The 13,444-nt window shown below is 35.1% G+C and overlaps 1 protein-coding gene across 1 annotated transcript in view; it reads left to right on the top strand.

Moving 5' to 3' along the window:
* Nucleotides 1-13,444, top strand: part of LOC150081868 (uncharacterized) — a 103,763-nt gene that overhangs the window by 4,227 nt on the left and 86,092 nt on the right. The window contains exons 2-3 of the mRNA XM_090379774.1: nt 7,011-7,057; nt 10,775-10,900. Of these exons, the coding sequence (XP_090235900.1) occupies nt 7,011-7,057; nt 10,775-10,900 (173 nt within the window). The remainder of the gene's footprint in view (nt 1-7,010; nt 7,058-10,774; nt 10,901-13,444) is intronic.

Genomic DNA, 13,444 nt, shown 5'->3' on the forward strand with positions numbered 1-13,444 from the left:
GCAAGAACTTTAGTAGATTACAGTGCTGTATGAACCATGATTGGTTACTTTGAGGTTACAAGACTTATTTTGTTAGATTCTGGACACTCCAATTTTTTTTTTATAGTTGCTCTCTATGAAATAAAACATCAAAATCAAGCAAAAAGTAGTTTTCAGGATTAAAATTGTGACCTGCTGAGGCAGGCTACTCTGGATATTATCTTCCTCTAAAATATAAAGGAATTCAGTTAAGCAACTGTAATTTTGGATATATTTTAGCAGTCTATATATTTATTTATTTATTTATTTTGAGAACTTCAAAATCAAAAGGTTCTGTAACTTGTAGTACTCTAGTATAGGATTTGATTTGAGAAGATGGAACATACGTTGTTGGACTTGAATTTTTGTTGATTGTAATTTGAGGAAAGTATGTGAAAAAGAGGACTATTCCAAATGCAGAAATAGATGGGATGAATGAAGATTAGGAAATGTTAGTTCAATGTGTTTGGGATTGGGCTGTGAATGAAAGCTGGTGTATGGTTCAGATTGTTTTGGACAAAAATGATGAAATTACAATTGTAAGTTCAGAAGAAAGATGCCTGTGATAGTATCTGTAAAAAAAAAAAACTTTACAGCAGAAATCAAATATCACTGTTTTAGGGATTGGAGTTGGTTTATGAGAGAGAGAGAGAAAGAAAATACTAACCTGGTTGCCTGCTTTCAGTTAGCATCTTTTGGTATAAAGAGAGGTTCAGGAGTAGAACACAAATATATGAAAGTATATCCTATAGAGCAGGGGTGGGCAACAGTCGGCCCGCGGGCCACATCTGGCCCGTGGCGATGTTGAATCCGGCCCCCTCGGTAAATGCATAAATATAGAAAATCCATACCTGACTACACTCGTCGTAAACATTCGGCTTAATTCGGTTCAATCGGGAATCGCGGCCAGTACAACAGTAACCAAGTGATTCTACGCAGCGTCAAAGAGTTATTTCCTAATTATTATTGTAGCATCGATCGAACGAAGTTCCTTTGGGTTTGACTTCTTATTGAAAAAAATAATATTGGTGCGAGATATTTTATGTTTTATGCCTTTTCTAATTATTACAATTTTTAATTTAATATAATTTATAGCCCATAAAATGAGCCAATTAAAAAAAAAAGAAAAATCGATGCCGAATGCCGCATTTTCAATGATAATTGGACATTCAGATATTTTTTTTAAAAATACATTAATAATTTGGTAATTCAAGTAATATAACATTTTTTAGGTTCTGATTTTTTTATTAAATCGTTCAATCTATTCCGGCCCGCATCATGATGCGAAAATTTCATTCGGCCCACATCATGATACGAAAATTTCATTCGGCCCGCTGATGAAAAAAGTTGCCCACCTCTGCTATAGAGTGTATTTATAGATTTTTAGCAGCTATTAAGGAGAAAAGTACCTCTAAGAACAAAAAAGATTTTTTTTTTTTTTTAAATGCAGAGAGAAGCAGTGTTTGTTATACACTTAACCCAACAAATGTTAGGAATCAGAATTAACTTTAGTAAAATGCCCTTGCACAGTGATTATAATTGCCATCTTCCCACACCAGGTGGAAAAGGCCCAATTTTGAATCCTATTGATGTTCAAGACAAGAAATTTTTTATGGTCTTTATTCAGATTATGGATGATTTGGAGTCAGAGAAGGGTTGCATGATATTCTTGCAATATACTGACGCCTCATAACTTTAGTTGCTTTGGCACTTAATATTTGCCTAACCTGGCAGCTAGAAAAGATGTGATCTTATCTACAAATCTTAGTTTTGTTGAAGATGGGAGTCAGAAACTTTTTTTGTTAACTATATTAACCAAGTTTTCTTTGGCCCATGAACAACTGAAGGTCAGCATTTAAGTTGTTGTTGTTATTTGGTTTTTAGGAGCATTAGCAACTAAGGCCATATTGCTCCGGGGATTTGCGGTGGTCATTCCCTGACCTTTCCGCATCCTTCGTATTTGGTGGTCAGCTACGCACTGCTGCTCCTGCTCACCTGGCTACGGAGGCACCCCAGCATTTAAGGAACTCATGCCGGATGTTCAGTAAGTTGTAGCTGTTTTTGTAGAGCGGTGTAAGTTGGAAAGAAGAAAGTTTACTGTCATCAGCAAAACAATAGATGGGATTTCCAGTCAGTAGAAGCATACTGTCTGAAAACATATATACATAATGAGTGATCAGAGAGGAAGCTGGCTGCTGGCTTCCGTAGCCAGGTGGGAAGGAGCAGCAGTGTGTAGCACACGCTTCTTGATTAGACCGGTGTTCGAGCCCGTCACCACCAAATATGGAGGATGCGAAAAGGTCAGGGAATAACCACCGCATATCCTGGAGCAATATGGCCTTAGTTGCTAATGCTCCTAAAAAATAAACAATAATAATAAAATAAGGAAGCTGGCTAGCCACTTGTAAAAACCTTATCATAAGACTAGAGCTTGCTAAAAGGAAGCCCTAGTCTTATGATATGGCTATATGCTTATTAATGGCAAGCACATTTAAAAGCATTAGAAATTTTGAGAGAAACTGATTTGATTTTCTCCAAAGTTATCCACAGATTAGTAATGTAACCTAAGATATCACTATTGGATCAAAACTGGAAGAATGCATATTCCAGCTGATTAAACAGATAAACAGTTTTAAGATAGTGTAGGAGTTAGTGGTTGATTGATTTCTCCATTATTTAGAGCTGACATAAGTGCTGCTGTACAGATTGGAGCAGTGCGGCATTAAGGACAAGTTGCTGCTATGGATAAAGGGATCATTGAGTGAGAAAAGACAGAGTGGTTATTAATCAACACTGCTCTTAATGAACTAATGTTATTAGTGGAGTCCCCCAGGGTGCAGTACCGACCCACTTGTTTTCTGTATTTATTAATGAAATTGATTAAGCCTGATATATCTAAGTTTTCAGATGATACAAAGGATATCAGGGTGATTAATGACAGTAATCAAGGCAAGCTACTTCAAAAAGATCTAGAAAAATTAGACAAATGGGCAGAGAATTGGCAGTTAAAATTTAGCATTGACAAATGCAAAGTACTGCATATGGATAGAGTGGTAATCCCAGATTAGCATACCAACTGTGTGGTAATACATGCATCATAGTGGAAAATGAAAAAGACCTGGGAGTAATTGTGCAGTCAGATATGAAATTCTCTGGGCAATACAGACAAGCTGTCAGGACAGCTCATAGAGCTTTATCAATGATATACAAGACTTTTGATAGCAGGGATAAGGAGGTGATTATTCCATTTTACAAGGCAGTTGCTAGGCCATATCTTGAGTACTTCATGCAGGTCTGGAGGCCTCATTTTAGGAAGGATGTAGATCTTGTGAAACATGCAAAGGGGGCAGTGAGCTTGGTAGCACCTGTGAGGAGATTTGATTGAGGCGTTTATGGCCTTGAATGGACTGAGTAAACAATTTTGATGGCATTCTCCCCTTGCTCGGACAATGCACATAAGGGGCATAAATTCAAATTGAAGGATGGTTGCAGGAGAGATGTGTTTTTTTTTTTTTTTTGGCTGATGCTTTATAAGCTTGCTTTCTTGCATCTTTTGCCACTACTAATACTAAGTGCGATAGAATAATAACTGTAAGGGAGGGATTGCTGCCATATTTAGGAACTTGCTGGATATAATGAAAACTTTCATGCAGAAAGAAATACACAACACAGCAATTCAGTACCTATCTAAAATTAGAGGCTCAGTGAAATTACTGAAACTTCATGTGACAAAATAGACAAACTTTTGTTATACAAAGGTTCACTAGCTGACTAGAATAATTTAAATGAATACATAAATGAGCACACTTAATAATAAAATAACCATTCAGAATCAAGACAAGAACAAAAGGACCCTATCAATGGCAGGAAAGAAAAATGGTTAAGTTAGCATATCACCCACAAAGAATTCCAACATTTTAAATGGAAAAGTTTGGCATTAGTTCTTGTTGCTCAGTACTTGCTCAGTGGGTCTGTGCCAACACAAAGGAAAAAATCATGGATCATTTCTGGATGAAGTTTATACAAGAATTTCATAAAGGAGCATTTGCAGTGCATGGAAGTGTGTTTTTTTTTTTTTTTGTATGAAATAGGAATACTGTAATACTTTCTTCTCTTGTATCACTCATGGTTCAGAAACTTACTTTTCACCATTTGTTTGGCACTAAATTTTTTTTACATTTATTTATTTATGGAGCTGCCTTCCAATATCTCCAATATTTTTTATTGGGAAAACAAATTCCATTTGGTTGGGTTTTGCTGTCTGTCCTGCTATGTCATCTAATAAAAATTAAGATGACCACAGTCATTGAGCTTCCAACACTAGTATCCATGCCACTGTAATGCCTAAAGAAATGCTTACATTGGAATATTACTCTCTAATATGGCATCTCTAGGATGTCTGATCAAAAAAATATATATATTCACACATCAGCTATCCTTTTATTCTCATCACTGATGATACTAAAGCTATTCTGTAGAGAACTGATATGGTGTAATCCCTTCATTTTGATGTTCACCTATGCAAAAAAATTGTTTATTATTGTCTCTTTCTCCTTTTAAAATTCCTGTTTGAAGTTTACTATAGCATTTCTTACTCCCTAAGTAAGTTTATTATGGATTAATTTATATTTGTCATAGTGTTCAGTTTCTCTTGATAATTTATATTCATCCCATGTAACTTTCTTTTTCATAACTGACTTCATTTACTTAATGGTCATCAATTTGTATTCAAAAGAATTCAAATAATACCTATGGTGATTATTATTTTCCTTGTAAAAATCAAACTATTCCCTCTACCTTTGACAACAGTTGAGCTGTATGCCACGTTAATACACAATGAATACCCGTTAATGCCAGAGCAGTATGGCCTTAGTTGCTAATGCTCCTAAAAACCAAATAATAAACAAACATAACAACCTGCTAATGATTCCTTAATGCACAAGTTCTCAATATCAGTTTTAATCTTAGTGAAAATGAGGTCATGAATATTGCTCTCTGATGTGGCATCTCTAGGATGTTTGATCAAAAAGCAGCCTTCTAATTGATTAAGACGTATTACTGCTTCTGTGAGAGTATCCCTCTCAAGTTCCAGTCTGTCTATGGAAAATTAAAGTCTCATATGATAATACATTCATGCTTGCTTATCCACTCCATTAGCCTGTATGGGCTGTGATGATATTAATCACACTCATCTGATCTGTAGCACACTTTAATGTCATTTTTCCCATTTCTCATGCCACACCAGAGTGGATGCAGTAATATCTTGACAGTTATCTATTGTATATACCCTTTGTGAATCAGTGCTTATGGTTTTAATTGAAGTGTGCTTTTCAATGAAAAGCATAATACCACATAAATGTACCATATTCAAATTCTGTATCCAGTATATCAGAATGACAGCATGTCTCATATTCTTATTTTATTGGCATCCTTCATTAGATTATAGTGGTTTTGTCACTTGTCTGTTTAGAGAGTTCTGATTTTGAAATATATTCAATACTGAAAGAATTCTTAAAGATCTCTTCAGTTGGGGCGTTAGCTAATTGTCACAGAAAGGAGTAGCAGGATTTTTTCCCCCTTGAATTATTCCAGGCCTTTGAACCCACACTGCATGCAGATTGGACCACGAACTTATGCTGTCTACAGACAGAAACATAGTGCATTATGGTCTTAGATGTGATGCACTCTATAAATATTAACTACATCCATCATATGTTCTATTGTCATTAGTTGAGTTAACTGTTACTTCAAACTAATATAATTTAACTACTATACTTGAAGCAATACTACAAAAATGTGAGTGATAGTCTGCCTTAAGTTCTTTGTAATTATCCCTAATACATCCCACATAGTTTCTGGAGTAATTTCCCTAAGAATTTTCCATTTGGATATTTAGGTAGTTCTTGGCATGCTGTACAATTTTTTTGGGAATCCACTCATTAATTTATCATTGTCTTATATTCTTATGGCTCTTGGGATCACAGCATTATAAGTATTCCCAAGCAGGCTTTATTCTTCTTCTATTACTTTGCAAACTGCTCATGACAGTTTGAATCTGTTTATGATTTTCATCTGTATAAAAATGTTTTGTGTATATCCTTCACTCGGCTGAAAGTTTGCCAAAATAGACACCACTGCTTCAATTGCATTATTAAGCATTCTTGAACACCATTTCTATTCGTATTTTTATCCTATTTATAAAAAAACAGTCCTCTGTGTCAATAAGTGGAGCCATGTTGGAAAAAAGTTTACCTAGAATCTTTTATAGTCCTTCCTGTGCTGTTTTGACTTTGGAAGGAAAAGACCATCTCATGTCTATCCTGAAATATGCTGGTGCAAAAGTATAGTATTAGTATTAATAAAGGCAAATCAGCACAAGGAAGCGAGGCTTATATAACTCAGGAAGAAATATTTTATATGAATCACAATTTATCAGTTGAGCATGGTGAACAATAATAAAACGATGAATGAGTTGAGCATGGTGAACAGTAATAAAATGATGAATAAGCTGCTTAGAGTACCAAAAAATGTGACAGAAAGTGTTTAAAAAAATCATGAACTTATATGCCTTGATTTTAAAAAAAAATTAATTTTTAAATCCCTGGCATTCCTTAGTTTTATTAGTAGATGTCAAGTAAAGCTCATTTAGTTTCAGGTCCTCGCTGATAGTAATTTTTTTTCCCTAGCTTCTGTTCACTTGCTTATTTGATGTATTTTGCTCTGAACTAGAAGATTTGAGGTAAACTTCTGTTATCAGTTTTTGAGTTTTAAAATCTTCAAAACAGAATTCACAAACAGCTCTTTAAATGCAACACAAATTTAGCAAAGGTGATGGTTTAACTACATTGTTAAACACATTTAAAATCTTAGGTAATAACCTAAAATCTTAGATGTTTTAACCAAAAATTACAATAGATTATGTTGATATACTTTAATATGTAGTGTAATTAAAATGTGTGTGTTTGGATCTGATGTTTTATGTTTTACTTTAGGAAACAGCTAATCATGTCTCAGCATGGGGAATTTCAGGCAGAAAAAGGTAACATTTTACCTCTATATAATGAAATTGATTATTCACTTGAAAAAACTCGTTAAACAGAAATTTCGTTATAAAGAAATATGACCTTTCAACAATGAAAAATACTGTAATTCAACATTCAGACATATAGTAAAAGATGGGAAATAAATCAGAAATAAGTGGGAATGAATAAATTTTCTAACATTTTAAAACAGTTAATTTATTAATACATGTTAAGAAATGACTACTCACACGATGCATGCACAATATATTAGTACACTTTTAAGAATTATTTTGAAAAATTTTTGGCTATTTTTTGTTGTACACTGGATTTTACTGTATGTCGTTCATAAAAATGTTTGCATTTGTTTAAACACTTAAATATACAAGGAGTGATCATTTAATTCACAGACTCGTGCAAGATTTTATGTTTACTGTGTGAACTTTCCATAACTGCCACTGGGGCGCTCTTCCTGATTGCTACTGAGCAGACTGTGTGTGCACATGCCAATACTTGTTGAGCTAGTGTTGCTTGAGGGGATTTTTTTTTTTTTAGCCGCATGTCACCGACAATAATTTTGAAGCAAGTATCATGTCGGACATACAGATTGAACAGCAATATGTGATTCATTATTGTGTCAGACTGGACTTAAGTGCATCGGAAACAGTTAAAGAGATGAATGAAGCATATGGTAATGAGTGTCTTGGTAGAACGGCCAGATTCCAGTGTGACCAAACTTTCCGGTGTGAAGTAGTTTCTCCATCAAGACAGTGCCAGGCCCCATATGGTTAATATTTTGCAGCAAGTGATCACTGCCATAGGTATCGAAGTTCTGCCACATCCCCCTTATTCACTGGACTTAGCTCTGTTCGATTTTTTCCTGTTTCTCTGCCTGAAGAAAGCTCTGAAAGGCAAGAGTTTCGTGTCTTACACAGCGATTCTCGCAAAGCCACAATGGAAGCATTTCGCAGTCTTTTGAAAAATGGCTTGCAAGAAGCATTTAATGCATGGGTACAATGGTGGCAAAAGTGTGTAAAGTTCAAGGGAGAGTATTTAGAGTAGGAGAAATCCACAGAAGATTCAGATGATGACAATTAACATAAGATCTTGCACCAGTTTGCGAATTAAATGATCACACCTCGTATTTTCTGGTGTGTTTTCTTCAAACTGAAGGCCTCGATGCAAAGTTTCAAATGCTGCCAACATTTCATGTTTGGAAGATTTAATATTGTTCCCATTTTCATCCAACTCATCATTGATATTGTCACTAATTCTTCTCTTCAAGATGTTGGAGTCACTTGGATATTCAGCTACTATTACATCATTATCAACTCCTAAAAATTCGTCAAGAACAATTTCTCCACTGATCAAACCTCTCGCTTGGAGTTCTTCCCAAGGTTGCTCAATATCTTGTAGTAGTTTATCCTTCTCATTGCTGTTTTAGCAAAACCTGCTTTTGCAAAACAATTCATAATTGTTGTTTCCATTACATCTTGACTCCACACTTTCTATAGGTTGTTTGGTTTCTATTCTCAGTATAATTTTTTTCAGTATGTGCCTTCAGATGTGCATTTTCATAATCTTGATAATGCCTTGGTCCATTGGCTGCAGTTTAGAAGAGGTATTTGAGGGGAAGAAAACAAGCTTTATACCTGTAAGTTTCAAAATTACTGAGTGAAAGTGGGCAGAACAGTTGTTAACAATCAATACAGTTTTTCTGTTTTCTTTCATCGTCTTTCTATCAAAATTTAAAATCCACTGTTCAAAAATTTCACTTGTCATCCAAGATTTTTTGCAGTTGTAGTCCAACTCTAACGACTTTAATCCTTTGAAACATCGGGGTTGTTTACTTTTGCCTGTTATCAAAAGTTTTAGTTTTTTGTTACCAGCCATATTTTTAGCAGTTTAGCATTAGTAAATGCACATGATGCAAGAAAGCAAGCTTATATAGCATCAACCAAAAAAAAAAAAAAACCTTCTCATTTCACCCATCCATTTGCTCGAAATTGTTTGTCTAGTTCTGCCTTGAATCTATTTAAGCTATCAACTTCTACAACGACAGATGGAAGTTTGTTCCAGCAATCAACCACTTGCTGGCAAAAGGCAAACTTCTGCACATCTATCCTACAACTGTCTTTCCTCAATTTGAAATTGCACCAACCTAGACTATATATTTGCACCAACCAAGACTGTAATTCTCTCCTTATTACTTAAAACATTTATCACCTTTAAAGGCACCTCTGTAGCCAGGTGGGCAGGAGCAGCAGTGCATAGCACATGCTTCTTGATTAGACCGGGGTTCGAGCCCGTGACCACCAAATACAGAGGGATGCGGAAAGGTCAGAGAATGACCCCCACATATCTCCGGAGCAATATGGCCTTAGTTGCTAATGCTCCTAAAAACCAAAATAACAACACCTTTAAAAGTCAGTGTCTTGTTCGGCAAACATTTAAAAAATAGACCTGTTTCATCAACATTAAATATGTCTTTGGGCTCATAAACCTCCAATTTTTTTTCAAAACTGTTTCTTTCCATTGGGTACAGTGTTCTCTGATTACAACTCCACTTTCAACAGAAATAACTTTTTTGAGTATGCCATGGCGTATACTCGAAATTTGTCCAGCTAACCAAAACTAGCTTGGAAAACATGCCTACTCTTTTCTCTTATTAATGGCCCTTATATTGGCATGTTTTGGTCTAGAATAAATTTCATCCACTTAAAAACAACTTCATCAACATCTTCATACAGGCATAATTTTGTGTGGCGCCTCCGTAGCCAGGTGGGAAGGAGCAGCAGTGCGTAGCACCCGCTTCTTGATTAGACCGGGGTTCGAGCCCGTCACCACCAAATACGGAGGATGCGGAAAGGTCAGGGAATGACCACCACATATCCCGGAGCAATATGGCCTTAGTTGCTAATGCTCCTAAAAAAAAAAAACCAAATATAAATAAAATAGCATAATTTTGCACTCTTACGACTGGGTCCCATTTCATCAAACAATTTGAGAATGCGGTTTTTCAGAATAGTTCATGCTACTGGCAAAGAGATACCAAATTGTAAAGCGATTTCTTTATTTTCATTTTTTTTATGATTCGATCTACACTATTAAGCATTTCCACTTTTTCCACTACACTTAAGGACTTGAGGACACTCTTGGACATTGTAAGGTTATTTGCCCAGCAGCTAAAACAAAACTAATTTAGGGACTTGTACATACCATATAAACAGAGACAGGTGAAAGTGTGGATGACTTGTGAAACAACTTTTTTCTGAGATAAAGGAAAATCACTCTCTCCTAATTCTCTGATAGGGTACTTACAGTATAAAACAGGTTGCCCAGATCCAATGTCCGCATTGGGAATATGCCTTAATAAAGAGGTTTATTCTTACTTCTTTTAGCTCTTAATTCGGGCTTTCTACAGCATCAGCTCTATTGCGTAAAGGCCAGAGGTGTGAACAGTGTGTACCTAGGTCTCTCGAAATCAGTTTGTTATATAGAAATTTTTTTTTATGCAGAAGCTATTTTCAATGCAATGACCAAGGGGAAATCAAAATTCGCTAAATAGAAAAATTTGCTATATGGAAGTTTGTTAAAGAGTGATCTGACTGTAGTTATTCCTACATTAAGCAAGTTCAATTTAAAAAAAAGGTTATTTAACTGATATTGATTTAAAGCAGTAATATATTTTTTTGAACATCATGGGCTAGGTATCAATTTAATCTTTCTATTTACAGCAAAATATCTTAATATGACCATTGAAGGGAAACGAGCAACTTATCCCTGTGGCAGTAAATATGTAACTTTGTCTAATATTCCTGCTTGGAATGAATACTTTCAGTCAAAAGGCCTTCTGCATAGTGGTGAGTAATGATGCTTAACTATATTTTTTCCATTTAAGAGACAAAAGACGAAAGCTGTATTCTGATATGTAATTTGACTTAGCATTCCAATTTCTTGAACTGTTTAGTATGTTTCCTAAAACTTTAACTTTAAAAATAATTTTGCTTTAAACATACACTTTAAAAATAATTTTTCTTTTTCTGCGCTTTTCGAAACTTGGTGGAGTTCTGAATATACTTTTACATTGATATCACTTTTACAGATATGTGATAAACTATAATTTAGGTGGATTTATATTTAAGATATTTGGTGCAAGATCAAATAAATTATGCAGTTGGCATTTCAGGCAGGTTTATGCTGGTTGTTGCTATCTAAATGTAAGGGACATTTGGCACATTAGTAGATAGGTATAAAATAGCCAGTGTACTTATTATTCTAATAATTAATTTAATAATTCCATTTCTCCTCTGTGAGCATTTGTCTGTTATTAAATGGGGCTTTGGATGGATGAACAGATGGATGGATTGGATGGAAAATATCAGCACATATTCTATTTTTTTTTTTTTTTTTTGATTTGGTAGTTGTTGGCGCATCGGCTTCTGTGGCCATATTGCCCTCCCAAGGTTTTTTGCAGTACTTTGATCCAAGCCCGAGGCGGGAATCGAACCCGCGACCTTTGGGTTGCTGGGCAGGTACTTTACCCACTCGGCTAGCCCGGTCGGCCACATATTCTATAGCTAAAATAGGAAAAAAGTTCTTATCATATTTCCAAAGGTCTTTATTTTTGAGATATTAAATGTCACAACTACGTTAATCATATGTTACGAAACCATGTAAAGCAAAACTAAAATAAACTTTTAAAAGGAAAACATCCATTCAAAGTGCTCTAAAGCACCTGTTCATAATGACTTTTATATTGTTCGTTGCAATATTTGAATCTATTCGGGATGAATCTATGGTTCCTTGATGTGTCTTGTGGTTTCAGGACAATTCTTAAAGGTTTTATAGCCGCTTCAAAAAGCAGTAATATATGTAGTAACATATGTATAGTAATATGTGTAGAGTGACGCATCGATTTCATGACCCCCTTCCCCCAGTAATTTAAGGCTGTAGGTCATGTAATTGTGGTGGCCCTTGTACAGGAATTCCAACTAATCCACTGGTTATTGTAGTCTATTTAACAATTCAGAAACACCATGGGAGAAGTGGCTGGCACACCATCATGCATAAACCACATCCTCTGCCAATTTTCAGGGGGGTATGTCTTCCAGTTCCCAGAAATTGTTATATAAAAAATGTAGTTATGCCATTCTCGAAAGCCTTTCTGGTAAAAAAAAAAAATAAATAAATAAAAATAAAGCCTAATAAGATTATCCCCAAGAACCTCACACCAAACATTAAAGGAAAATGTATGTTAATAATGAGTAATGGCAATCGTATGAAAATTTTATTTGGTCCATGTGTGAGCTTTTCAAGATTTGAGAATTCCATTTCTTTTAAAATAAGATTCATTTGTAACCAGAACATGGCTCTGATATTGAAGATTGTGAATATTGCAAAATGAGCCACACGCAGAAGTTTCTGTATTTATTCAAATGTATATGGCAGAAATTCTTTTACAGGCATGCAATGTCCTCCATACACTTTCAGATTAACCAACTGATGGTGGTCTGCAGGCTGATGCATTCATTTTACATTGTTAAAATAGCAATAAAATTATTACAGTATTTTTTTTTTTTTCATTTTTTTATAAACAGGAAAATATTTCATTAGACGTCTCTGTCCATGGCTGCATTATAATTTCTAAATATGAGATTTATTTTTTAGGCACATTTGCAGATGCATTGAGCACTTGTTTTCCCTGTCTATTTGCGGGTTTTGGCGCATTATAGCCTTAGTTGCTAATGCGCCAATAAAACCCAACAACCAACCAACCCTGTCCATTTGCCCATCAACATGTAATACTTCTACTACTTGCAGATAGATTTTGATAAAATTTTATAATTGGGTTATATATTTGTCAGACTATTCCAAATTAATGCTCTCATAATTATGACCTCTTGCTACTTCTTTCAATATAATTGGATAGCTTCCACAGCCTAAAGTTCAGCTTGTGAGACCCTGCTTTTAAACTTCAGTTTATAGAAAAGCCTATATGTACAAGTCGATTCATAAACTCTAACTTGGCACACTTCCTGGGACAACAATTTAACACTGTGTGTGCTTTGTTTAATTAAGCATGATTTTATTCCAGCTCTAATACTGGCAGGATTATTGAAATTATTAAAGTCGGAGCAGATTTGGCCAATTGATAAATCCTCTTGTGTTTTAAATATATTTGAACTGTATTGGTTGATATTTCATGTGTAATGAACATTTCCCGTTATCAGGTGTTTCCAAATGTCTTGTTGAGGTGTTCTGCAGTTACTGTATTCATTGTGTGCAGCTTACTGGCAGGATCTTTAGCATCTATTGATCTTGGAAGCCTTTTGCTGCCCTCACAATACTTTTTCCCTCCTATGCTATCTGTCTCCAGTGTATGATTCTGCCTCACACTTTTAACA

This window comes from Mastigoproctus giganteus, chromosome 8 (assembly GCF_048544385.1).
Source record: "Mastigoproctus giganteus isolate SK-2022 chromosome 8, ASM4854438v1, whole genome shotgun sequence".
Classification (NCBI taxonomy): Eukaryota; Metazoa; Arthropoda; class Arachnida; order Uropygi; family Thelyphonidae; genus Mastigoproctus; species Mastigoproctus giganteus.